At 36.9% G+C, this 24,734-nt stretch overlaps 1 protein-coding gene and 1 long non-coding RNA gene across 2 annotated transcripts in view; one reads left to right on the top strand and one right to left on the bottom strand.

The window, feature by feature from the left end:
• The window catches only part of SAMSN1 (SAM domain, SH3 domain and nuclear localization signals 1), a 132,032-nt gene that overhangs the window by 24,819 nt on the left and 82,479 nt on the right, over positions 1–24,734 (top strand). Inside the window, exons 5-7 of the mRNA XM_060297897.2 lie at positions 204–290; positions 6,781–6,860; positions 24,497–24,623. Of these exons, the coding sequence (XP_060153880.1) occupies positions 204–290; positions 6,781–6,860; positions 24,497–24,623 (294 nt within the window). The remainder of the gene's footprint in view (positions 1–203; positions 291–6,780; positions 6,861–24,496; positions 24,624–24,734) is intronic.
• The window catches only part of LOC115864251 (uncharacterized), a 188,235-nt gene continuing 177,297 nt past the window's right edge, over positions 13,797–24,734 (bottom strand). Inside the window, exons 5-6 of the long non-coding RNA XR_011377413.1 lie at positions 18,253–18,371; positions 13,797–14,122 (exon numbers count right to left, since the gene is read on the bottom strand). This is a non-coding gene — a long non-coding RNA (uncharacterized lncRNA). The remainder of the gene's footprint in view (positions 14,123–18,252; positions 18,372–24,734) is intronic.

Here is a 24,734-nt window from a genome sequence, read left to right on the forward strand (position 1 = left end):
ATCTTCCCGGACCGGGGCACGACCCCGTGTCCCCTGCATCGGCAGGCGGACTCTCAACCACTGCGCCACCAGGGAAGCCCCACAATGGTTTCTTAACATATTACTTACCAAGTTACAACCGTGTGCTGAACTTGTTTTGATATCAAATTTCTTACACAGATGTTACCGTGAATTCTTCTAACCAATCTTCTGCTTTGCTTTAGAGGGAAAAACTGTGAATGACACAACTTGGCAGGAGCCCAGCAAGCCTGAGAATGATTCCCACATCAGAAGACTCTGTCAGCTAAAAGGTAATTGCTAAATTTAGTTCAGCTGACTTTGCATTTTCCCAAAGCAGTTTAAAGGGCAGGTAAGAAAAATTTACATCTTTCTTCATTAAAATAAGCAGTGCACTGTGGTCTACTTAAAAAGGAAAAACTAATAGAATAGAATGTATACATTATTAATAGAATATATACGTGTGTGTGTGTGTGTGTGTGTGTGTAGATACACACAGACATGCAAAAAGGAAGTAGAATGTAATTAAGTTGCCTGTTGAAGCAAAGAATCAGTTGCAAAAATATTTGAAAGTCTTTAATGTCTAAAAGAATGCAAAAATATATTAACAGTTGTGATTTTTAGGTTTTCTTTAAGAATTTAAGAGAAATAAACTTGACTATTAATGCAAAATTATGTCATTTTATGATTTAAAAAATCCCAAGAAAAGCAAATTAGCAGTCAGGTATAGGAAAATGTATTAATAATAAAAGACTTCATAATTAAAATTACTTAACTTTGGGAAGGTAATGAATAAAACAGAAAGTCGTAAGAGTTCAGAAAGATGAACAAGAACATAAAAAGCTGATCTGCTTGGTATTCACCTTCCAATGTTACTGGAACAAGAAATAATTGCTCATATTAGTTATTGATTATTTAAGAGTTTCTGATTTTTAATTTTAAAAGATTTTTTAATATTTGGGGACAAAGGGAATTATAATGTATTTTTATAGTCAGGAATTTAATGGTTTGATTATACACTCTGTTCAGATTTTGCCTTTTGAGCTCCATGAAGGAGCTCATAGATTTACAAAGTAATTATTTATGAAAATAATCATTTTCCTTTGAAATATATCAATTTTATCCAAGATTGAATAATGTTTTGGTAAATAGTTTTAACTTAATTTTTAAATATTCACAGATTTCTCCATTATAAATAAATAAATAGGTGAAACATTTTGGGATTATTTTAGATATTTTCTTTTAATTATAGGAAATCTTTTATTAATATTGTGTTTTGATTGGATTCTGTCTTCACCTCATGAATGCTAGCTGTATTCATTCACACCTCAGTTAGTTAATCAAACATTCATCCACCCATCCATTCATTCATCCATTTCTTTAATAAGCACGTGTTACTTTTAGATTATTGTACATTAATCTGTGAATAAAGAAGGTATAACTATATTACAGATTATTTTTAGTCATAAATTTTGCCATAAAACTCTTCAAGTATTCTGTTTTCTTTAACATCCTTTTTGTAAAATGCTGTGGGGTTTGTTTTTGTTTTAAATTTAGGAGTAGTAGGTAAGTAATTCTATTATAGCTACACTGACAAAGCAGCAAAAAATCTTGGCCTGAGTTGAGGTGCTTCTGATTAGTGATCTTTTCATTGTCAGAGAACAAAAAAGAAAGCCTTTAAAGAAGACTTTTCAGCTTTGATATTTCTCAGATTTTTAAGCACCCCTGTGTTCAGTCTGTGTATGTGTGTGAGTGTGTGTGAGTGTGTGTGTGTGTGTGTGTGTGTGTGTGTGTGCATGTGTGCCTAAGAAGTTCAGCTGACATTTCAGCAGTACCAGCTGAGTCACAGGACATTTCTTAGGGATTAATGCTGTGCTAGAAAGAGTTGATGGCCTGAGACCAAGGCTGTCGGTTCCATTGTAAATTGTAGGGAGACATTTAGTGGGAGAGGGAGAGCCACAAGTTGTGGACTTGAATTTTATGGGTGTAGTAGTTTCCCTTGGAAGGCTCAGAGTATTTCTAAGCAATCTGTGCCCTACATATCAACCTATAATATTTCTCTCTCATTTTAAGCACTACTATTTAGCTGTTAATTGCATAATTACTTAAGAGTGGTTTACTGGGCCTGAGGATAGGCAGACTGTGAAGTTTACTGAGGTGAAGATAGGTAGGTCCATTGTTGTTATCACCCACAGCCCATGTTTTTATTGAACACTAATGATGAAATTGTAAAGACCATCTTTCAATAAAACAGAAGAAAACCTATAGGGAAATGATAGGAGTGACATAAACTCCTAAAGAATCTATTACATACTTCAAGAACCAAAAAAAGTCCATTCCTCTCAATTTCAATATCAAAATGGTCTTTCCACATGACACAAGTTATATTAACAGCAATTCAGTCCTGAAGAGTATTGAGCCTGATGAACGAAACTGCCACAGGCTATATTTAGCCAAGGATTTGTGCCTGGTATTTTAATCCATAAAGATATTCACATACCCCAATAACATGATTATGTTATGTTGCTTAAGACAAATTTTATCACAATAGTTGAGAGCCAGAAGCATTTTTAGTTTCTGTAGTCCATTTCCTTCTTCTAAGAGTACTTTCATCTAAATCTACATCTGTGATACTGAGACTACATCTGTAAAATACATGCAGCCTAAATTGGGTTCTCAGGACTTTACAACTGAAAGCTTGGCATGATTTAGGTATCAAGGCAAATTAACCTATAATTCATGTTAATTGTTTTATTTTTAGCATTCTAAACAGGCAGAATATTCATAATATTCATTTTAGTAAAATTAAAATCGATTTTAAAAATCTTTAAATTTATTTTGGCCTTAGTTTTATGGGGGGGGGGAAAGCCTGAAAAGAATAAACTTTGAAATCTATGAATTGGAATTTACCCAAGATCAAGTTATGATTTAAGTAAAGATATTTTCAAGAAGAGGGTTTTCATTATTTTATACTAAAAAGTACAAAGAATAAAAACAAAGCAAAATTTAAAAAATGGGAAAGGAAACAAAACGCACTTGGAGATTTAGAGATTTTTTTCAAATGGTGTTACTGTGATAGACTATTCCATGAAACAGAAAATATGTGAAAATAATTGGCTATGTTTGTAGAGGATATAAGGGGCTGGATACATTCAGGAAACATGGTTAGTGATGGAAGGAAAATTAACTCTACTCATGCTGCTGCAAAATTATTTTTAAAATGAATCCTCTTTACGTATGATTTTGATGAGATTCATTATAAAAACCACATTAGTAAAGACATTAAGACCTTCCAGTTTAACACTGGAGTTACCATTAGTTTGAAATATTCTTTCTGGAATTCTAGTCAATATCATTATTTGGCCAGCCTTTTCAGAGTAAGCATAAGCATATAAATATTTCAGTTTAACCTCTCGAGATCTTATTCAGTCTTCTTCTTTACTGGCTTGATACCCTCATTTTCAAGATGGTGAATGTATAGAGTCACAGGTGCATTTACCGTTCTGCTTAATTTTCAGGGACCACAATTTGATTGAGACATTATTTCCCAAGAGCATGTACTTTAACTCTGTTTAGACTGGACTACATGAGGAATGACAGAGAGAAGTCTGATCTCACACGTGAATGTCTCCTTCTGATGTGGGAATAAACTTCCTAAGCAAAGGCTGCTTGCCACAGCAGGCCTCTTTTATTTCTAAGGAAGCCTTTCTGAATTGAATGACAAGAACACTCTGAGTTCTAGTGTTTTATACAAATGAATCTTGGTATCCCTTCAATTCTTTAGGAGAGTTCTTACTAGAATTATAGTTACATGAGTATGGTCCGAAGTCTAATTTCCATTAGAATCACCTAGAAGCTGATTAGAGATATTGCTTTTTTAATCAAATCCCCTTTTTTTTTTCTGCATCTGCATTTGAAGGGTAGTTGGAGTCTGAATGTTTATGCTGGAATATACATTCTTATGTACACTGTCTTTTGTGACCCGCTGATGTAGTTCATGCATGTACAGATAATCTATTGCTACAACAAACCACCCCAAAATGTAATGACATGAAGCAAAATGTTATTCGGCTCATGGATTTTGCCAGTCAGAGATTCAGTCAGGCTAGTGCTTCACAATGTCTGAGGCTTCCTCTAGGAAGACTTGAATGACTGAGGCTGGTGGCTGGAGTCATCTAGAGGTTTCTTCACTTACATGTCTGGTACTTGTCTGGGATAACTTCAGGTTGGGCTCAGCTGGGACTGTCAACTGGAGAACTAATATGTGGCCTCTCCATGTAATTTGAGCTTTTCCCAGGCTAAAGCCTGGGTTTCAGGAGGGAAAGACATGAGAGGGAGCTTCACACATCACACAAGGAAGTGTCTTGAGAGTGAGTATTACAAGAGACCCAGGTAGAAGCTGCCAGCCTTCTTCTGACCCAGACTTAGAGGTCACAACACATCACTTCCACTGCACTCTCCTGTGACAAGCAAATCACTATGGCCAGTTCAATTCAGCAGAAGGAGAATTAAACTCCATTTCTTGGTGGAGGAGTGCTAAGGTCACATTGCAGAAGAACATGTGCTATGGGAGATATTGTTGTGGCTGTCTTTGGAAAATATAACCTGCATATTGCCTAATTCAACTATTGCCTTTGTTGCTGCTTCAGACCAAATTGCTCCTATCTTTATAAATGTTTTTGGCAGGGTAACATTTGGGAGGTTAGAAATAAATGAAATGTGTAAGATTACAAAACAAAGAGTTAATCTTCATAAAATGCCATTTTCCTGGTGTCCCTTTCTTCGTCCAAAACCCTCATAAATCTCCCATTTTTTAAGCAGAGGCCACAAATGGGTAGTTTTGGAAATAAATTTATTTTGAGAAAAAGCTTGTTTAGGCCGTACAGTATTTTAAAAATCAAGAAATTTTACCTTAAAATTCATATATTTATACTCTATTGAGAAACATGAGGGACATTGCCAATCCTAGGTCCAAAGTCTGAGGTGATTTCTGTTGAGAGAGCTGAGAACAATGGCTGCCCGTTAGCAATGGCAGACAGACCTTCACCTCACCACAGATCTCCCAATGTCTCCTTGACAAAATTCACTTCATTGAGTTAAATTACTTATTTGCCTTCTGTAGATGTTTATATTTGCAGCACTGGTCTCATGGGTTATGTCCACATTCCTCCACCTGGCACTCAAGGTCCATTGCCATTTGGCCTTACTCACCCACCCAGGCTCACCTCCTCTTGTGCAATATCTAGAACTGCCCTCTGACGTGACCAATCTCAATTTCTACATTTAATTCAACATGTTCCACTTATTCCACACTATAGGCTAGTGTTCACAGTATTGCTGCTGTATCTAACTTTTCCTTTTCTTCTGCCTTTCCAAACAATCTCCATTCTTCAAGCTTCCACTGGGGCCCTGCATCTTCTGGGAGTACTCTGGGTCCTGGTGCTCTCTTCCCACCGTAGTGTATGAATCACTCATCTTACTGCCTTGCACTGTTATGGAAGTGATATAAATGCATTGTGCCCATCCCTCGCTCTGTGGCTTCCAGATTCGAGAGTACAGGAGTCTACTTCACTGGTGTTTTCCTTGAGCCCAAAAGAGTAATTATAGAGGGAGCTCTCCAAAATTCAGTTTCGAGGGATCACAAAAAAGAAAAGAATTGAAAAGGAATATAGGAACAGAGGAAAGATTTTTTTTTTCTAAGTACAGAAAATAAATTTTAAGAAAAAGATGTAAAAACTCTGTTTCTACCATTCTGACTGTGTGATGGCAGATCTTTCTTCAAAGAGGCAGATCACAAAACCAGCTCATTTTAAAATTTCAGCATTTTCTGGAGCCCTGTAGTGTGGTGACTCTGATGTGAAATATTAACTAGGTGGTGTAAATAATTCTGAGACTGAGCTGTGAATTTAATATATCTTTTAACCATAGCTATAATGGGGATGGGGGGATAAACCTGCTTCTGTTTTTCACTATGCGTGGAAGGTAGGCCTTGCCTCTTCCTTCCTCCCCCTCAGAATACAAGAATGAGGAATACTGGAAACTTGAAGTAGTAGTAGTGACTGGAAGTAAAAGGGAGTGAAGGTGAAAGAAAAAGTCATTGGCCTGGAGGCCAGGTGATTTCTGTGGGTCTCAGTATCCTCATCTGTAAACTACGGGGCTTGGAGTAAGTGATCCATGAAGTCCTGTCTTCTTTTAGCGCACTGTGTATGTCAGATTTATATAAATGGAGCCCGTTTTACAGGGCCTGAAAGGGAAATGCTGCTATCTTTTGAAAAGGTTTCATTTAGCTGCAAGCAAATGGATGACACACTCCAAAGCTTTTACCGAAGCAGGCAGAGAAGAATTTCAACATAAATAATTCATGTTGAGAAGACATAAGCTAATGAAGCTCAAAATGCCAGGGATGGAAAGCGCGGTTTAACAGAAACAAGTGAGGTGATAACATTACCTCATAGCATTTTGGAGTTAGAAGTGGTTTAGTAGCTCAGATGCTACTCTTTTATAAGTGGGAAGGAAACTGAGTCCCAGAAAAGTTCCATGGCTTGCTCAAGGACACAGCTGGTCAGAGGCATCCTTTGTTTTTTTTTTTTTGTTAAATTTCTATTTTACTTTGATTGGTTTCTTATAAGAACAGTGTATCTTTAAGAAAGTAAACATTCATGGTCTAGTCAATATAAGGCCTTAATAGACTAAAGAAAAGTTTTTACGTATTCAATTGCACTTAAACTTCTTAAATCTTGTAATTTCTGATAATCTCTGTGTAACGCTTACCTCTTTTCATAGATCTAAATGAAGATGATTTTCTTTTGAGTAATAATAGACATACTCTTCAAGGAAAAAAACTCCAAGGCATTTCTTATCAGGTAATGTAAATAATCAACATTTACACGGTGTTTGGTGAAAATCATCTTGTTATAGATGTGTACGTGGTGTACAATACTTAGCTTTGTAGCTATTTTGTATTTAGTTACTGCAGGCTGTTTTGTAATTCATAGGCTTATGTCTCTGTGAATTGGAATATAAATGAAAAAATTAAATGATGATGAGTTAATAAACCATTTTGATTATGCAAAACATCATGCTCTATAGCCTCTTGATAAGTAACTCTGAACTTGATAAATTAATATACTGGGATTTTCTCTGGCAAAACCTGTGCTAAGTGTTTAGAACTCTCTGGCAATCTTCAGTGAGGGGCATGTCCCTCATGTTTTATGCTTGATGTAAAAACATATACTGTGATTTCTGACATAGCCCTTTAAAACTTGCATTAATTAGCCCAGGAGTTCAAGCAATTAAGCATGTCTGAACCTTGGGCCTCCCTAATAATAACAACATAGCATTAATTAACAGCCAAATCATTGCTATTCACCCTGTAACAAAAAATCATATATGAGTCAATAGGGCCAACTCAGTCATCATACTGATTTTTGATATTTTTCTGACAGCCATAGGGTTCTCTTTAATCATTCTGATGGTTTTATTAGAAAATTTAGAACTGACCTTCCTCAGCACAGTAGATTGATCCACAGGCAGATGGCAGGTAGCATATGAATTATGAGGGGTTGATTTGGTGAGGAAAGGGAACTCAAATTCCTAAATCCAGCCTGATTTCTGAGGCTGTCGGAGGTCCTCCGATGAGTTAGACAGTGGACCATAACTTTTGATCAAGCACAGCTCCTGCTGGCTGCTCTGATGCCGCCGGAGCTATAGAACTATGCTCCCGAGAGAGGGCTGCTGCGCCAGCTTGCACTTCGCCGGGAAGTCTGTCAACCAATGGGTTCTCCTGCAGTGTACGGTTGAGAGCTCTGAAAACAGACAGGGCTCTGCTGGAGTCTTAGTTTGGCCCTCGTAGCTATATGACCTTGGGCAATTTACTTAATCTCTCGATGCCTCAGTTTTCATCATCTGTAAAATCAATCTATAAAGAACCTATATCTCATGGCTGTCATGAGGATTAAGTGAAATACTTCATTAAAGCACTTAGCCTCATGGCTGGCATTTAAGAGATGTTTTTAAAAATTTAGTTGTTGTTAGAGAGCCTCGTCTCTTCTCTTTCCCCTTCCTTCTCCTCTTACTCTTTGCAAGAATTTAATGACCCTTTCACGAGCACAGCTGGTAGATTATCTCTGAAACATGCAGTCTCATCCTCCCAAATTTAGATGAGCTTAAGTGAAACACTGTCTGATAGCAAGGAAAAAATAACAACTGGTTTATAGTAAGAGCTCCCCTGACATGTTTTGTGCCCAGAGGAATTCTTCTTTAGGTCTTTAGTAGAAAAATAGAACTATCTCTTAGAAATAAGAAAATGATATAGAACATTCTTAGACTAAAGGGTTGAAGGTAAATCTTTAACACCAAACTTTCTGTACAGTTTAATTGGCTAAGAAATGATTCTTCTAGAATGGTAACCGTTCAAATGTACTATGTAGTTTATCACTAAAGATTAGTTGAGGGAATTCATACCCAGTGACAGACAGGCAGGAGCTATCTAATCTAGAAATCTTCATTTGAGAGTTGGGAGGTGATCTTATCTATCTTTAATATCCCTCTTCTTATTCACAGTAGGCATTCAGTTGAGCTTAGTTAATTAAGAAACACTTTTTCTGTATGACAGAATACTTCAGTGTAACAGAGTATTATTAAATATTAAGCAGCGCTATGAAAATTATTAATATATTAACTCCTTGTGACTGAGGAAAAGAAAAGTAGAAGCAGTTTACCCTTTGAAAGATGAAGGAGAGAGGGAACCATTCTCTGGTGAGAAGGGGAAACTGGCCCTTTGGTGGAATCCATAAGAATGGACTTTGGCACAGACTGTCGCCTCTCATCATGTGAGCAAATGACTTACCAGAGCATCGTTTCTCCAAGTGTGGCCTGGGGACCATCTATATCAGAATAACTAGGGTATTTTTAAAAAATGCAGATTTCTGGGCCACACCCCGGTCCAACTGAATTATCATGTCTGAGGTCCAGGAATCAGTATTTTTATGTGAGTTTTCAGAGGAGGCTCAGTACATGAACCATGAGACTCTGGGAACCAGATAGTTGATGAGAACTTGTCTGCAGACTTGATGTCTCACGTATTTTCACTTTACAAGCCCCAACTAGGTTCAGGTCTGGTCTGGGAAGAGAACAGCCTCCTGGAAAAACCAAAGTTGAGAGTTGTTCCGTATTACAGGAATGATATGCATTCATTACAGAACTTTTTAGAACTATATAAAAGTAGAAAGGATCAAAATACTGAATAATATCTTAAAAGGGTGAATATATTCATATCACTGGCAATTTTACTGAATATAATTAACATGGGATAAATTTCATAAGATGTAAAACATATTATAGTTATTATTACCCTAGGACCATGCCTACAAAATATATTTTGGACAATACAAACATTCAGAATAAAAGATTTAAACATGAATTGAATTTCCAGCCAGAGTACATTCAACCAGACATGTTTCCTTCATGTTCTCAAACTGAGAAGATGATGTCAGAAGTAAAAGAAAGTACAAGGAACCAAGTGGCCGGAGTGGGGGAAGATATTTATGGAATGCTTTCTCTGATACTGACTTTACTCCGTGAATATTTTTGTCTGCTTGGCCTGGGATTAGTTTGTTGGAGGACCAGGCTTGCAGGAGAAGTGCTCAAGGGGAGAGTTTGAAGCAAAGCCAGCTGCCTGGTACTGTGATCATTATAACGACCATAAAGAACATCTTGCGGCAACTTGACTTCCAGCCTTGATTTTTGTATCCTTGTTCTTGTTTGTTCTTTTCCGGCAGCATTCAGTTGATGGCTCAAACCTTTTGTAGCATATTGAAAAGGGTATAAAATATGCAGTAATACGGACTTTGGGCTAATATATTTTCAAAAATGTTTCATGCCTCATTTCTCATGTAAATTCTTTGGTTGCATTCAGCCTTCAGAGCACCATTCATATTCATGATATAGAAGAAGGATAACATTTATTACTTTCAGTGCTAGTGGTATTCAGCAATGTCAAGTACCTCCAGCCAGGAATGCACCAAAACATTTTCTCCCTGAGCAACTTCCGTGGAAAAAGTGTTGCTGAATGAATGAATTTTTTAAATATTAAAATAAATATTTATATTTATACACAATATATTTATAAAATATATAAATATATTCATTATATATTTACATATAAATATATAATAAAATATATTTTATTATATCTATTTACATGTAAATATATGTTTATATTTTTATAAGAATATATGTATATTCCCCAAAACCTTAGGTTCCCTAAGGTTAGAGTGTTAGATCACTCCATACGCTTTCAATCAATTTCTTTTTTTCTTTCTTTCGCGGTACGCGGGCCTCTCACTGCTGTGGCCTCTCCCGTTGCGGAGCACAGGCTCCGGACGCGCAGGCTCAGTGGCCGTGGCTCACGGGCCCAGCCGCTCCACGGCATGCGGGATCTTCCCGGACCGGGGCACGAACCCGTGTCCCTTGCATCGGCAGGCGGACTCTCAGCCACTGCGCCACCAATCAATCTCTTTCTTGATGTTCTTTTCTGTGGCAACTGTAAGGATAAGTATTTGAATTGTCAGCCTCCCCTGCAGTTAGGAGTGGTCATGAAACCCAATTCTGGCCAATGAGATGTAGTCAGAAATGCCTGGGGAGGGCTTTCTTTTTTGAAAAAAAATAAAGCAAAGCTTCATGAGGAGAAAGCTTTGTCCTTTGCCCTTCACCCTCCCTGGAGCTGGAACTTGATATCTGGTAAGTTAGCAGCTATCTTGCAACCCTCAGGGCAAAAGGCACATGTTAAGGATGGTGAAGCAGGCAAATGTGTGGAGCATTACTCATCATTGACATTCTTGAGTAACTGCATCAGCATTGGACCGCCTATGTCTGGACTTCTTATTGTGTGGAAATATAAGCCCCATACTTGTTTAAGCCACTATTGTTAGGTTTTCTGTTCCTCAAAGCTGAATGTATTCCTAACTGATATACTTTATTTTTAAAATGGTTACTTCTGCTAATACTGAATCCTAATTGATTTAAGATATTAGACCCAAACTGTGCTCACAGAGTTGGATGATGTCTGGAATCAGCTCTGACTGTACAATCTAGACTAGCCTCCTTCAATTCTCAAGCAGTGTAATCACCATCTAGAGTTGGGAGTTAGTCATTTAGTCTGTAAGATGAAAATTAGATTAATAACAAAAAATCTATGGACTACATACAGTTCATTGGCTATATATATACTTAAAACTGTATCCAGTACAGCACAGCATTGTTGGGAAAGGTGTGTATATTAGATCAAAGCAGAATTGCTTTTTGGTGAGCTTAACTGAGGTCATGACACCAAGTGACTAGGGAAGAGCTTTAAGGTTATGCTGTGATCCTCTTGTTAACAAGCAGCAGAGGCAGGTCCCTCATTAGGTTTCATCAGACAACTTTTCTGTGGTTCTAAGCAAAGTTGTGAACAAACCATAAGGCAGGAAAAAAAAAGAGGCCAAAATGACAGATTATTTAAATAGCTCCTGAAAGTGTCAACTAAAAAATAGTCTTTACGTGTGATATGATCACTTAAAGATGAACTAATGATGTTGTGCATTGCTCTTATTTTCAAGTACTTTCTTCTCCATTATATAACTTTAGCTACTATATTATCTGTTGCTGCATAACAAATTACCCCTAAATTTAAGGGCTTAAAACAGCAAACATTTATTATGCCACAGTTTCTGTGAGTTAGGAGTTTGGCAGTGGTAAAGCTGGGTGATTCTAGCTCAGGGTCTCTCATGAAGTTGGAATTAAAATGGCATCTGAAGGCTGCCTAAGCCGAAGGAACTGCTTCCAAACTCCCTCTTGTGGCCGCAGCCAGGAGGCCTCAGCTCCTTGTGGGAGGAGCTGTTTGGAGGCATCAGTCTCTCACCATGTTGGACTTCGCATGGGGCTGCTTGAGTGTCCTCGCAGCATGGAATTTGGCTTCTCCCAGAGTGAGTTGTCTAAGACACAGAGTAAGAAGGAAACCAAAATGCCTTCTAAGATCTAGTCTCAGAAGTCAGATACCATCACTTCCAGCTTATTTTTTTGTTAAAGGCAAGTTATTAAATCCAGCTCATACTAAGGGGAGGGGACTTATGACCCATCTTTTGAAGAGAGCAGTATAAAACAATTTGTGGGTATATTTTAAAACCACCAGAGCTACCTAATAATATTTTGAGGCTACAGGTGGAGGTGGATTCCTGCATCCCAAGACCAAGATTATAACTCATTTCACAAACAGAGAGAAGTAGAACTCTATTTGGTAGCTAGAATAGAATGTAACCTCTTTTTTTTTTTTTAACTTTAAGACTTTAAAGACTGGCTTTAATTGGTATTAAAAAACATTGAATGTTATGTAATGTACATTTTTGTCTCTGGTGAAATGAAGTTAAAATCAGACTAGATCTTATTTCAGTATCCAAAGTGATACTCTATCTATCTATATTCCCTTTTAAAGCAAGGAAAAGAGTTTAAGCAACCTTCATTTTAACTTTTAGTTTATTCACAGAAAAGGAGATGGCTGGTAGTAACAAATGAATTTTATGAATGAGCTGTGTTATCTAGCCAGGTTCTAATTCTAAATATCTGTGGGCATTTTCACCTCTTGATCATCTTAAAAGGTTGATAGGAATTATTTGGGTATTTCTCAGTATTATTCTTATTTTTAAAAATTAATTTATTTATTTATTTTTGGCTGCGTTGGGTCTTCGTTGCTACATGCAGCTTTCTCTAGTTGCGGTGAGCGGGGGCTACTCTTCATTGTGGTGCGTGGGCGTCTCATTGTGGCATCTCATTCTCTTATTGTGGAGCATTGCCTCTAGGCACGAGGGCTTCAGTAGTTGTGGTTCACGGGCTCTAGAGCACAGGCTCAGTAGCTGTGACGCATGGGCTCAGCCGCTCCACGCATGTGGGATCTTCCCGGACCAGGGTTCGAACCCGTGTCACCTGCATTGGCAGGCGGATTCCTAACCACTGTGCCACCAGGGAAGTTCCAGTATTATTCTCATTTTTAAAAGAATTATATAATTTAAAAAATGACTAGCAAACATATTCTGGTAACTTAAACTGTGCCAAACTAGTTGATATCTTTAAAAGGGAACACAAGCCTGAAAATGTGGGCCTAATTCTTTAAAAATCCACATGCTACACTCAATGGCAAAATAAAATCCAATCACTCAGTACTAGTTTCCATCACTTCAGCTACTCTGTCAGTTTCTACATTTTGCCTCTTGGTTTTGGTCTAGAACTTGTGGACTTCTGCCTAGCTTTGGTTACTATAAAGTAACCAAACTTGCTTTACCTTTATATGAGTCATAACTCTTGACTTTGGACTTGTTTAAACTCTCTGTGCCTCAAATTCATTATGTGTAAAATGATGCTAAGAAAAACTTCTTATGATTGTTATAAATATTAAACGAAGCAGCATATGTATACTACCCCTAGAAGATATTCAATGAACATTTATGTCCTTTCCCTAAACTCTTCTTAATCCCATTTTAAGACTTCCCCTCAGAATAAAAGTTGAAATTCGTGTCTGTTTTCTATTATAAACTCTATCCAGTGCCTTTTGCTGTAGGCTTGTGGTGCCCTGGGTAGAAACCGTGCTTAATGCCGGGTACTTGGATTTTTCAAAAGAGTAGAAGTTGACAGTAAGGACCTTACATTGACAGGAACCAAGCATAATAAAAATATCCTGTGCTATTGATGCGGGAAGGGGAACCTCTTCCAGGGCCCAAGGATGAGCTCTTGTCTAACACTCAGAAATGAATTGCCCGAGGAGACACACGTGCTGACAAAACAAGAGACTTTATTGGGAAGGGGCGCCCGGGCAGAGAACAGCAGGGTAAGGAACCCAGGAGAACTCTGCCACATGGCTTGCAATCTCAGGTTTTACGGTAGTTGGGTTAGTTTACTGGTTGTCTCTGGCCAATCACTCCGACCCAAGGTCCTTCCTGGTGGCGTGAGCATCACTCAGCCAAGATGGATTCCAGTGAGAAGGATTCTGGGAAGTTGGTAGGACATCTGGACTGGAGTCTCCTCTCTCCTTTTGACCTTTCCCGAAATCTTCCCATTGGTGGTAGCTTGCTAGTTCCACATTCCTTACCAGGATCTCCTGTTGTAAGATAACGCATGCAAGTGGTTACTACGTTGCCTGGCCAGGGCGGGCGGTTTCAGTCCCCTAACACTATGATGCCAGATATGACCCAACTCCAAATGTATATTTAGTTTGAGTTTAAACTCCATCAGAGTTTCAAAGAGAGATACCCATTATGTACCCAATGATGGAGGGCATTAAGGGAAGAAGAAATAGACGGCTTCATAAACCATTTTTCTGACCCTAACTTTCTTTCTACCAAACTTCTTCTGGGCTTTGGACCGTGTGTTGGGACTTGAGTAAGTGAGGGGTTGGGAGTGAATTCACTATACATATAATGTATATATACTATATGTACATACGTGCACATACGTATTCATCTTTGTATACGTGTATGTAACGATCAAGTTACCGATGAAACATTAATCACTGTACTTTGATAATGTGATAATTTTGGTTGAGGAAATGAATCCTTTCCCAGTTATTCTGGTATCTTTGTACAGTTTTGTTTTTGTTTGTTTTAAAGAATGTCAACATCAATCTTCTTTTCTTTTTTTAACATTAAAAAGGGTGACATTTGAATGTTGAAGTTCTTCTCACTCCCAAGACATATTAAGCCTACTGTATCATATTTAAGTGGCTTCTCCATCTCTTTCCCAATAATTTTAATGCCATGAGCATTGTTTTCTATAGTTCTTTGTTACATTTGTTTTCAACTGGCACATGGAAGTGTTTTTAGAGAACATAAAAAGACTTGTCCTTATTGAGAAAGTTCCTGACCCAAGAGAAGCATTTCCTTCAAAGAAGGATGAGTTTTTAATGTAAAAAAACTTTCCCTAAAATTTAGCAATTTCTCTTGAGACATGGAAAACTTTTTAGTGTTATAAAGTATATCACCTTTGTGTGCCAACTCTCTCGTATGACATTGAAATCCTCAGATCACGTCAACCACCTTCCTTTCCTTGTTGAGCTATTGCTAAACAGAGGTTCAGGGAAAGGACATGTTTTAGCAGGTATGGAAACATTTCCAGGACACTCATGTACAGCAGCAAGTCTTGTAATATTATGGGCTTGAATAGACTGTAAATCCTCTTTGCAGTTCTTTTTCCAGATTGGCTTTTGGGAACACTATAAGCTAAATTATACAACTTTCCTTGATTATTATTTCCCAAGATGTAATATAAATTTGCAGAGTCTGTGGCAAATAACCATCTATAACAAATCATTTTCTTTATGTAGGTACAAATATAATAGTTTCAAGATATCTCCATTTATGGCCCGCTCTTCCCAAAGATAATTAACATGTTAACATCTAAGTTTCTATAGTTTTCTTCTCAACAGTACTTTTTTGTCAAAGGAATGATAGCTGTGCTAGGTAGGAAGAGGTGATGGAAAGGTACTATTTAATTATTACTTCTATTCCCTGAAAAATTACTGTACCCTACCTTTGCTGTTTCCCATGCCTTCTGAGTTTTTAATGACTAGTTAAAATATCAAAGAGCTGTGGGGAGAAAAACAACTGAATCTCAATGAATACTAGAAGGACTTCCCCGATGAAAATAAGGCTATGCGTTTGGGAAGACTAAGAGATAACTTAATTAGAACAGAATCAAAAGAACTGGATCAAAGGACCTGGAGCTACCACTGACTGTGTTCTTAGGCTATGAAATTCATATTTCTGTGCCTCAGTTTTCTCACCGTTAAGGTGTTGAACTAGATGAATACAAAGGCTTTTTCAAATGCTAATAATCTGTGATTAATAGTAGCTCATTCCCACTTTTTCCTTGATACTCTTCTGAGGTCCAAGAGTTTATATAAGGTAGCAAAATGGATACATATATAACGTAATGTCCCTAAACTTATTTGAGCAGCAATGCATTCCTATGATCCAGCTCCTCATTTTGCAGACATATAGGGAAGTGAAGTGGCTTGCTCAAGTGCACATGTCTAGTCACAAAGCAGAGCATCACAGCAGAGCAGTCACTTATCTGCAGTCCACGGCTGGTTCTATTAAACCAGGTTTTCCTGACACTTTTCATTTATTTATTGTGTATGTTAAATTATAACTCCTAGGTACAAGGGTTGTATTTTTTCTATGTAATTTACTATACCCATAGCTCCTTATAGTGTTAGGAATCCAACAGGTGCTTAAAATAAATTAATTAATTTGTATACTGGCTCTTAAATTTCTTATCATTCACATTTTTTGGTCAACTAGAGACTGTACCCCCCCCCCAAAAAAAAGAAATGTGCTTATGAACTGTTCCAGAAACTTCTTCAAAATTTCAAAGCAGAGGATATTACATGGAAGTAGGAAAGATATTGCTTCTTCAGCCTTTCCCCTTAAACCAACACAACCTCATTTGCATCTCTGACTTGTGTAATCCTGGCAGCTTCCAGATGGCTTGGCAGTGTCTCCACGTTAAAAGATAGACCGCAACCTACGGGTCAATGAGCAAAGAGCAGTCTTGGCTACTCATACAGAAATGGGGAGAGATGACTGTGAACTTGTAACTTCCTTGCGTCTTAGAAAATAGAGCCTAGATGACACATTATTCCAAGACCAGAATTATGCACCCCAAAATCTGCTTGAGAGGGAGAAGAAGGAGCCAGAAATCTGTTAGAACTTGAGTGGGTGACTTGTATTTATCTAGTGGGATAAGCCTGTTACACAAAGGCTTTATTAGACATGCTAAATTACATTGCTTAGCTGTTCGAATGCCTGCTAATCCTCTAGGCAAATGCATTTCCTTTCCGCACCTTACTTGGTGCAGTCTTTCCTGTGAATAACCATCACATTTTATTTGTATTTCTCATATGACACACATTCACCTTTTCCTCCAGATGTATTTTTCACCAACTGTTCAGTTCCCATATATTTATTAAGCATGTTAGAGACCGGGGTTGAGATGTGCAAAACAGCTCTGGAACCCCAAAGAGCTCACCTTTCAGGGGAAGGGACAGACACAGAAACTTAGGTGACTGTTTTCTAAAATCACTCATATTAAGCAATGAGCATCACAAGGCAGACAAAATGTCTTATTCTCTTTTGCGTCTCCCAGAGGTTAGGTGCTCAGTAAATATGTGTTGAATGAATGAGTAAATATCTTATAAGGCTTCTAGGAGAATATATTCTATTTCATTAATTAGTGTAGGCACCTGCCTATTCATTCAATGACTTTTTTTATTGTGCCCAACCCTATTTTAAGTGCTGATACAGTCTTCATTTCATTTCAATTTCTATCACAAAAATAATACATTTTCTAATTATAATTATGTAAGTATATTTAACATCAACATGGCAATTTTTCCACCAGTTATTTCTTCAATCAATGTTTCTTTTGTGTAAATGAATTATTTCCAAATTGTTTTTTTAGCTAGTTGTAGTTCCAAAGAAAGCAGGGAAATAAACCTCTGAGATGAAACTTGTTTGCATTGATTGATTCTAGTTCATAATCCTCTTGGTTTTATTACTGTCCATTGAGTTACTAAATGTTAATTGATCATTGTGACCTTACAAATTATCTTTTTAGAGTATGTTTTAGGTCATAAATAGAGAGTAATCACTTTCACGTGAAAGAGAATGGAGATACAGTTTTGGCAGAAATAGATTTGATTAAAACAAACCTATATTCTTAATACATTTTTAAAATTATATACTTTCTCCCAATTATAGAAGTAATATGTCTTCATTGTAGAAAACTTGGAAAATGCCGAGTATATAAAGAAGAAAGAAGGCACTTAGAGGGGGGGTTTATACTTTTTATACAAATTTGCATTCTGATTTTCCACTTAACAGTGTATTGTGTGCATTAACAAAATCATTTCTAAAGCCCTAAGAATTGGCAAAATTTGAGTAAATATGTGAAAAGTCATAAGACTACGAGGTTCAGAGAAATCGTCAATGTAAAATACATGAAACTACTTGAAGTTTCACTTCAGGGTGTTCATTAAAGCTTCCTTTAAAAAGAAACCGAGATAATAGGTTTTTAAAAACCTCTATTTCCGCTTTTGAAGAAATTATGTGCTATAGATGTCAGGTGATCTGGTTTTTTCCATTTGAATACTTGCTAAAGAGATCACTAGGAGGAAAAGTTTCCTAAATCAGAAATTAAGAACAAAAAAAGAACAAAGGGAAATTATTTTACTTCATTCAAGGTCTATCATGTTACTTTCCAACTTCCTTTTCATTAGTAGCATAAAGAGATCGCAGTTCATACAGTTAGATGATTTGGATTTACTTAGTCTCCATAAGCCTCAGTTTCTCCTGTGTAAAAGGAAGGGGATAAAATTAGAAGAGATTTAAATTCCCTGGTAGTGAAATACATATATGAAAGAGAACACATGTATAAATATATGTGATATTAAATATTCATATGTATTATATATAAAGACATATATAAAAGAAGATATATATATTATATTATATATATATGAAGATAGGCCTATAAATCTATATACCTGATACTTATCCTCTATATTGGAGAACCACATTTAACTTATAAATCAAAACCCTGAGTTTGGTTGGTCTTAATTTGACCATCAATACCAGATAACTAGTAACTAGATAATTAGTTGGTTCCTAAAAATCTTGTGAGAAAGAATATTGGATTAAAAGTCAGAATACTTGGGCTTCCCTGGCGGCGCAGTGGTTGAGAGTCCGCCTGCCGATGCAGGGGACACGGGTTCGTGCCCCGGTCCGGGAAGATCCCACATGCCGCGGAGCAGCTAGGCCCGTGAGCCACAGCCACTGAGCCTGTGAGTCTGGAGCCTGTGCTCCGCAATGGGAGAGGCCACAACAGTGAGAGGCCCGCGTACCGCAAAAAAAAAAAAAAAAAGTCAGAAAACTTGATTCTCATCCTAGCTCTGTTATTAATGAATTATCTTTCCCTGGATAAGCCACTTATCTTCTCTGGGCTTTCTTTTTTTAAATAGGGTGGTAGACTAGAAGTCCAGTAATTTCCATCTGGCTCATAAAATATGATTGTAGGACTAATCCAGTTCAATAATTCATTGGTGCTATTTTCTAAAAATTGTTCTATCATCCTAATAGTCAAGCAAAGTGTCAGAAAATGAGGTGTATTTAATCCAACACTTATAACAAAATTTTTACATTATTTAAGGAATGTGAACCAAGTGAACTAAAAGATATGCACATTTACATATAAAAATATAGTATATAAATTTAAAATATATGTATGAAAATATTAAATTTATATTCACATATAATTACCATTTTGTTGAAGGAAAACAATAAGTAAGCAAAATACAATAATTTTTAAATTTCCTCTCATTTCTCAATTCCTAATCCTGTTTTTTTGCATCATTACATTTTGAAATAGATAGATAGATAGATAGATTTTACCAAATCAAGTCCTCATCCATTCATTCATTCATTTCATATTATTTATTTATTTATTTTGCGGTACGTGGGCCTCTCACTGCTGTGGTCTCTCCCGTTGCAGAGCACAGGCTCTGGATGCGCAGGCTCAGCGGTCATGGTTCACGGGCCCAGCCGCTCCGCGGCATGTGTGATCTTCCCTGACCGGGGCACGAACCCGCGTCCCCTGCATCGGCAGGCAGACTCTCAACCACTGCGCCACCAGGGAAGCCCTCATATTATTATTTTAACTAATTCATGTGGAGTACTGTCAACAATGTTACAGATACTAAGGCTACTGCATGATACCTATATAGAAGGGTATGGTTCCTACCTTCCTTCAGTTTAAAGCCTATTGGAGAAGAAAGACATTTAACCAATGATGACACAAAAATGTAAATCTGAAATTGCAATGAAAGACAAGACTGTAAAAGAATGCAGACCTAATTTGGACTTGGGAGTCAGGAACGATCTGCCTGAAAAAAATGACATTAGGCTGAGGCTCCAGGGGTGAGTAGGAAGGAATTAACCAGGTCAAGAGAATGAGAATAAGCATTCCAGGCAGACGAAGCAGCATATACAAAAACCCTGAGAAAGGAGAGTTACAGAGATTAGGAAACTAGAGGCCTGCACCTTCTGAGCCAGTGGGGACCCTAGAGAAGTGGGCCTTATAGACCCAATTAAGTTTTGGATTTTATTAAAAGAATACTTGGGATTTCTGCAGTCATTTAAGAGATAGTAATATCACCAGATTTACATCTTTCAAAGAGAACTCTAACCTTATATTACAAATCAACTAAAGGAGTACAAAAACTAAAAGAAAACCAATTGGGGACTTGGCAATAGTTTCAATGAAAGAAAATTAAACTAGGGTGATAACAATGGAAATGGTAAAAAAGAAACAGCTTCAAGACACATATTGGAGAATAGACCAAACTCGGTAATGGGATAAATATAAGTAACCAAAAGAGAGGTAAATGGCAAAGGTGATAATCCGATTTGTGGGATATGCAGGAGGGTGGATGAAGATGGCATTCAGTGAGTTGAAGAAGACCAGATGAGAAACATGTTTGGGAGCGGGACGGCTAGAAGTCACTCTTGATCAGGCTTATAAATCATTTTAAATAGACAGTTGGAGAGGTGAATCTGAAGCTCTGAAGAAAGCCTTAGAGAAATAAATTGGAAATCATCAGCATATAAGTGGTATTAAAAGCTGTGTGTGTGTGTGTGTGTGTCTGTGTGTGTGTGTGTGTGTAGATGAGAAAAAAAAATGATGGCAATGTTATATAAAGGCCCAGAGCTAGTTCTAAAGGAATTTAAGCATTTAATTTTGAGAGAAAATGAGATGCCAGCATATAGGAGTTAGAGAAAAAACAGCCAAAAAAGGTGAAAGGAAAAAACAGGAACATATAGTCACAGAAGCCAAGAAAAGAAAGTATTTCCTAAAGGTCATCATGGTCAATATTGCTGAATATCAAGTAGTAATGGAGTTTGTGGAGTTCACTGGACCACAAAAGCAATTTAAATGGAATAGTAGACACAAAAGCTGATTGATGAGTACATGAGATGGGTTGAAAGGATGAGAAATTAAAAAGCTTAAATTAAAGGAAACATACACAGTTAGCTTTTTTGAGAAGCATGCCTGGGAAAGGGAGTAGAAAGAGTGGTAAATAAAAGATTGTGAATTAAAGATGGATGAGATCAGAGCACGTTTGAAGGCTATTGGGAAAAGTCCTTTAAAAAGGAAGATGATCAAAATTCAATGAAGAGGGAAGATGAATAAAAATATAAGCCAAGTTGTGTCACTCCTCTGATTAGAATAAAATATATATTCCTCAGCCTGCTTTAAAAAATCTTCCTTGAAGACTCCTAGTTAAATCTCCAGTCTCATCTCATGCCACTCTTCCTTTCTTTCTCTTCCTTAGGTATACAGTAAGAATTCTCTCAAGAATTCCAGGTTTAGAACCTTTGCACGGGCTGTATCCTCTTCCAGGAATTCTCTACCCTCTGCAATTTGCCTAGCTCACTCTTTTCCATCAAAGTTTCAGTTGAAATGTTCTTCCTGACCATCCACTGAATCCAAAACGATCTCCAAATTTTCATATGTCTGGTTCCTTCTTGTCATTCAAGCCTCAGTTTCAGTATCCTCAGTGAAACCCTTCTGATAACCTAATGTAAATTAGTAACCCCCCCCATTCCCTTGCCATCACCCTGTGAATTCTTAGCACAGCACTTCTTATGCCACATTTTATTGTTCATGTGCTTGTTTATATGTTAACGGTATGTCACTTCTCTCTAGAATGTAGACTATGAAAGCAGGGATCTCATCTTACTTGCTCAATGCCATATTCCCAGAAAGTGTGATAGTGTTTGGCATATAGTAGGTGCTCAATAAAAGTTTGTTGATTGGTTGAATGGTAAGTTTAATTTACAGGTCGGTCTTCTTAGAAAATATCTAGAAATTAAAAGGCACATTATGGAAATTTTAATCAAATTCAGTCTAAATATACAGGTAACAGATTAGAGGATTGTAGTGAATAACACTATTATTTAAAAATATTCTAGAAGACTTATTTTTAATAGAAAATCTTAATGATTCTATACCTCTTATAATAATATTAACTCTAATTTTCATGCATCAGGTATATGCAATCTAATAGCAAGAGAAAGTTTTCCAGAAGTACTTTGCTATTAAAAAGTAGCCAGCCTAATATAAACAATTTACTACGAGTAATCCATTTGGTAGATAAAACATAAGTATGAAGCCAAGAGTATATTTACATTCAGCAAGCATTTATTAAGCCATGCACAATCCTAGGCATATCGGATTCAAAAATGAATAAAATGCAATAGACTGATCTCTAATAATTCAAATATGAGTAAGTGAATAAAGATATAAAAGTTAACAATACTGTGTCTTAAAAAGGCTATAATAGGGCTTCCCTGGTGGCGCAGTGGTTGAGAGTCCGTCTGCCAATGCAGGGGACACGGGTTCGTGCCCCGGTCTGGGAAGATCCCACATGCCGCGGAGCGGCCGGGCCCGTGAGCCATGGCCACTGAGCCTGCGCGTCCGGAGCCTGTGCTCCGCAACGGGAGAGGCCACAGCAGTGAGAGGCCCGCGTACCGCAAAAAAAAAAAAAAAAAAAAAAAAAAAAAAAAAGGCTATAATAGAGTGTGAACAAAATAATGCGGGGCCAGTTTGTTTTACCACCTCTGGGCCATGGAACCACACGTTTGAATTTAGACACTATTCAAAAGTTTCCATTCCTCCTAGGGGCAAATGGTTAATAAGAAATTCAGTTACCCTGGATCTAACATCTTTCCCCAAATCAAGTGAAAGTCTTTTTCACAAAGAAGGGGGAAAGAGAAGGTTATTTTTCTGCCAGTGTAGAATGGAGCAATTAAGCTTTGTCTGTAAGATGAAGAGGTTGCCATAAGAAAAGAAGCACAACAACAAAAAATACTGTGCTCAATGGTTGTGCAATGCCAGCTCATTATTTCTGGAAGGGGCTAAAGATTAGAAAATCACTCTTCTTGAGTTGTAATAGACCTGTAAAGCTGAGTAACTCAGAAAGTACTGAAAAGGAATACTGGGGAAAATAATACAAAAATAAATAGCAATAGAAATCGTGGTAAGCTAAGCATGACCTATGGAAAAAGAGGAAAATTTTGCATATCTAAGAAAATCTCATCACAGTCCTCTCTGTAAGATTAAAATAATTTCAGTATTTTTCCATTTATTTAATGCAAACAGGTATGGCTTGCTCTGACAAAACATCCCATTTCTTATTTAGGTATTATTATGCAGACAGAACATCAACTTTATGTTGGTTGTTCAAAGTCATTCTTAAAGACCAGAATAAGAACTAAATATAATAATTAGAAACGTTTGCATGCCAGAGATCCTTTTCTTCCAAATATTTCTTTGGGCTTACAGTCTCTGTCAAAGGATTGGGAAGCACTGTTATAAATATGTCTCATTCAAACATTAATGAGGAAGCAAATCATTCAACTTTTAAAAATTGCAGCATCTATTTTGATGTCATTTATCAGCTGTTCGATGAAAGAATGAGGCAGAGAAGTATTTCTGAATCCTGAGTTTTCTGAATGAAAAAGAAGTATTCCTCTATGCATAATTTCTTATCTTGTTACTACAACAGAATACAGCTATCTTACCAATTAGTATAACATTTAGCACATAAAGTGTTAATTTCCAAAATATTTTGAAATCTTTAAGAGAATAATATCTTAAAAATAATAGGTAAAAGCAATATAAATACAAATTTGTCAACATTAAGCTAGCAAGAAATATTTCTGTATCTTCCAAAAAAAACTTTGAGTCATTAAAGCAATGTTAATTCTTTTATCAATACTTTTTTTTGCCACAATAAACCAATGACTAAATACTAATGACTATGTACTAAAACATAACATAGAACGTTGTGGCTGTGTTTTTGCTTTTCTCAGTGTGTATCTTTTAGAAAGCAAGAGGCTATTTAAAGAAAAGTATATTGTTTGAAAATATTTTATACTTGAAATAAAATGCTGTTTTACCAGAAGTTTCCAAAAGGAAAATAAGGAAAATTGTATTCTGCTTTTTTTTTTTTAACCACTATCAGTCTATTCTAACACATGCAAGTAGCAACTTTCAATTTCTGGCTCTATCTACGTTATGCTGCAAAGGACTTTTTCCTGTCCACCATTTCACCTTGAGCAGGGGTGCCTCATTTATAGATTGCTCTGGATTCAATCCGTTTTGCTGCATTTTAAAGTAAAAAGAAAAAAATTGGTCAAAAATTGCTCCGTCTTGTTATGACTGGCCAGCTGTAATATACTTTTACAAATTTGAACCTGCAAAAGGTGGTGTGTTTTCAAGTTATTGCTTAAATTGTCTCAGGCTACAGGTCAAGGTCATATTATTCAATTTTCCTACGTTTATGATCTCGACACATTTTATATTTAATTTTTTGTGGCGAATGATTTGTCTTTACCTCGAGCTGTGTTTGTGCTAGGCCATAAAATCAGGTGATGACCCCGCAGAATCCGTGGGCACCTTAAAGAGACTACAGAAATTGGTTTGGACCAAGAAAGCCAGGGTGCCGAGTCTGAATGAGATGAAACCTACATCAATAAATCTCCGTAAGTAAGAACTCAATGAGCTGATAAAAACGTTTTGAGGAAGAATTGGGGTAGCATATATTAATGAAGGACATTTTGATAAGGCCTTAAAGTAATCATTAAACGTTGAGT

The sequence above is a fragment of the Globicephala melas genome, chromosome 4 (genome assembly GCF_963455315.2).
Source record: "Globicephala melas chromosome 4, mGloMel1.2, whole genome shotgun sequence".
NCBI classification, from domain to species: Eukaryota; Metazoa; Chordata; class Mammalia; order Artiodactyla; family Delphinidae; genus Globicephala; species Globicephala melas.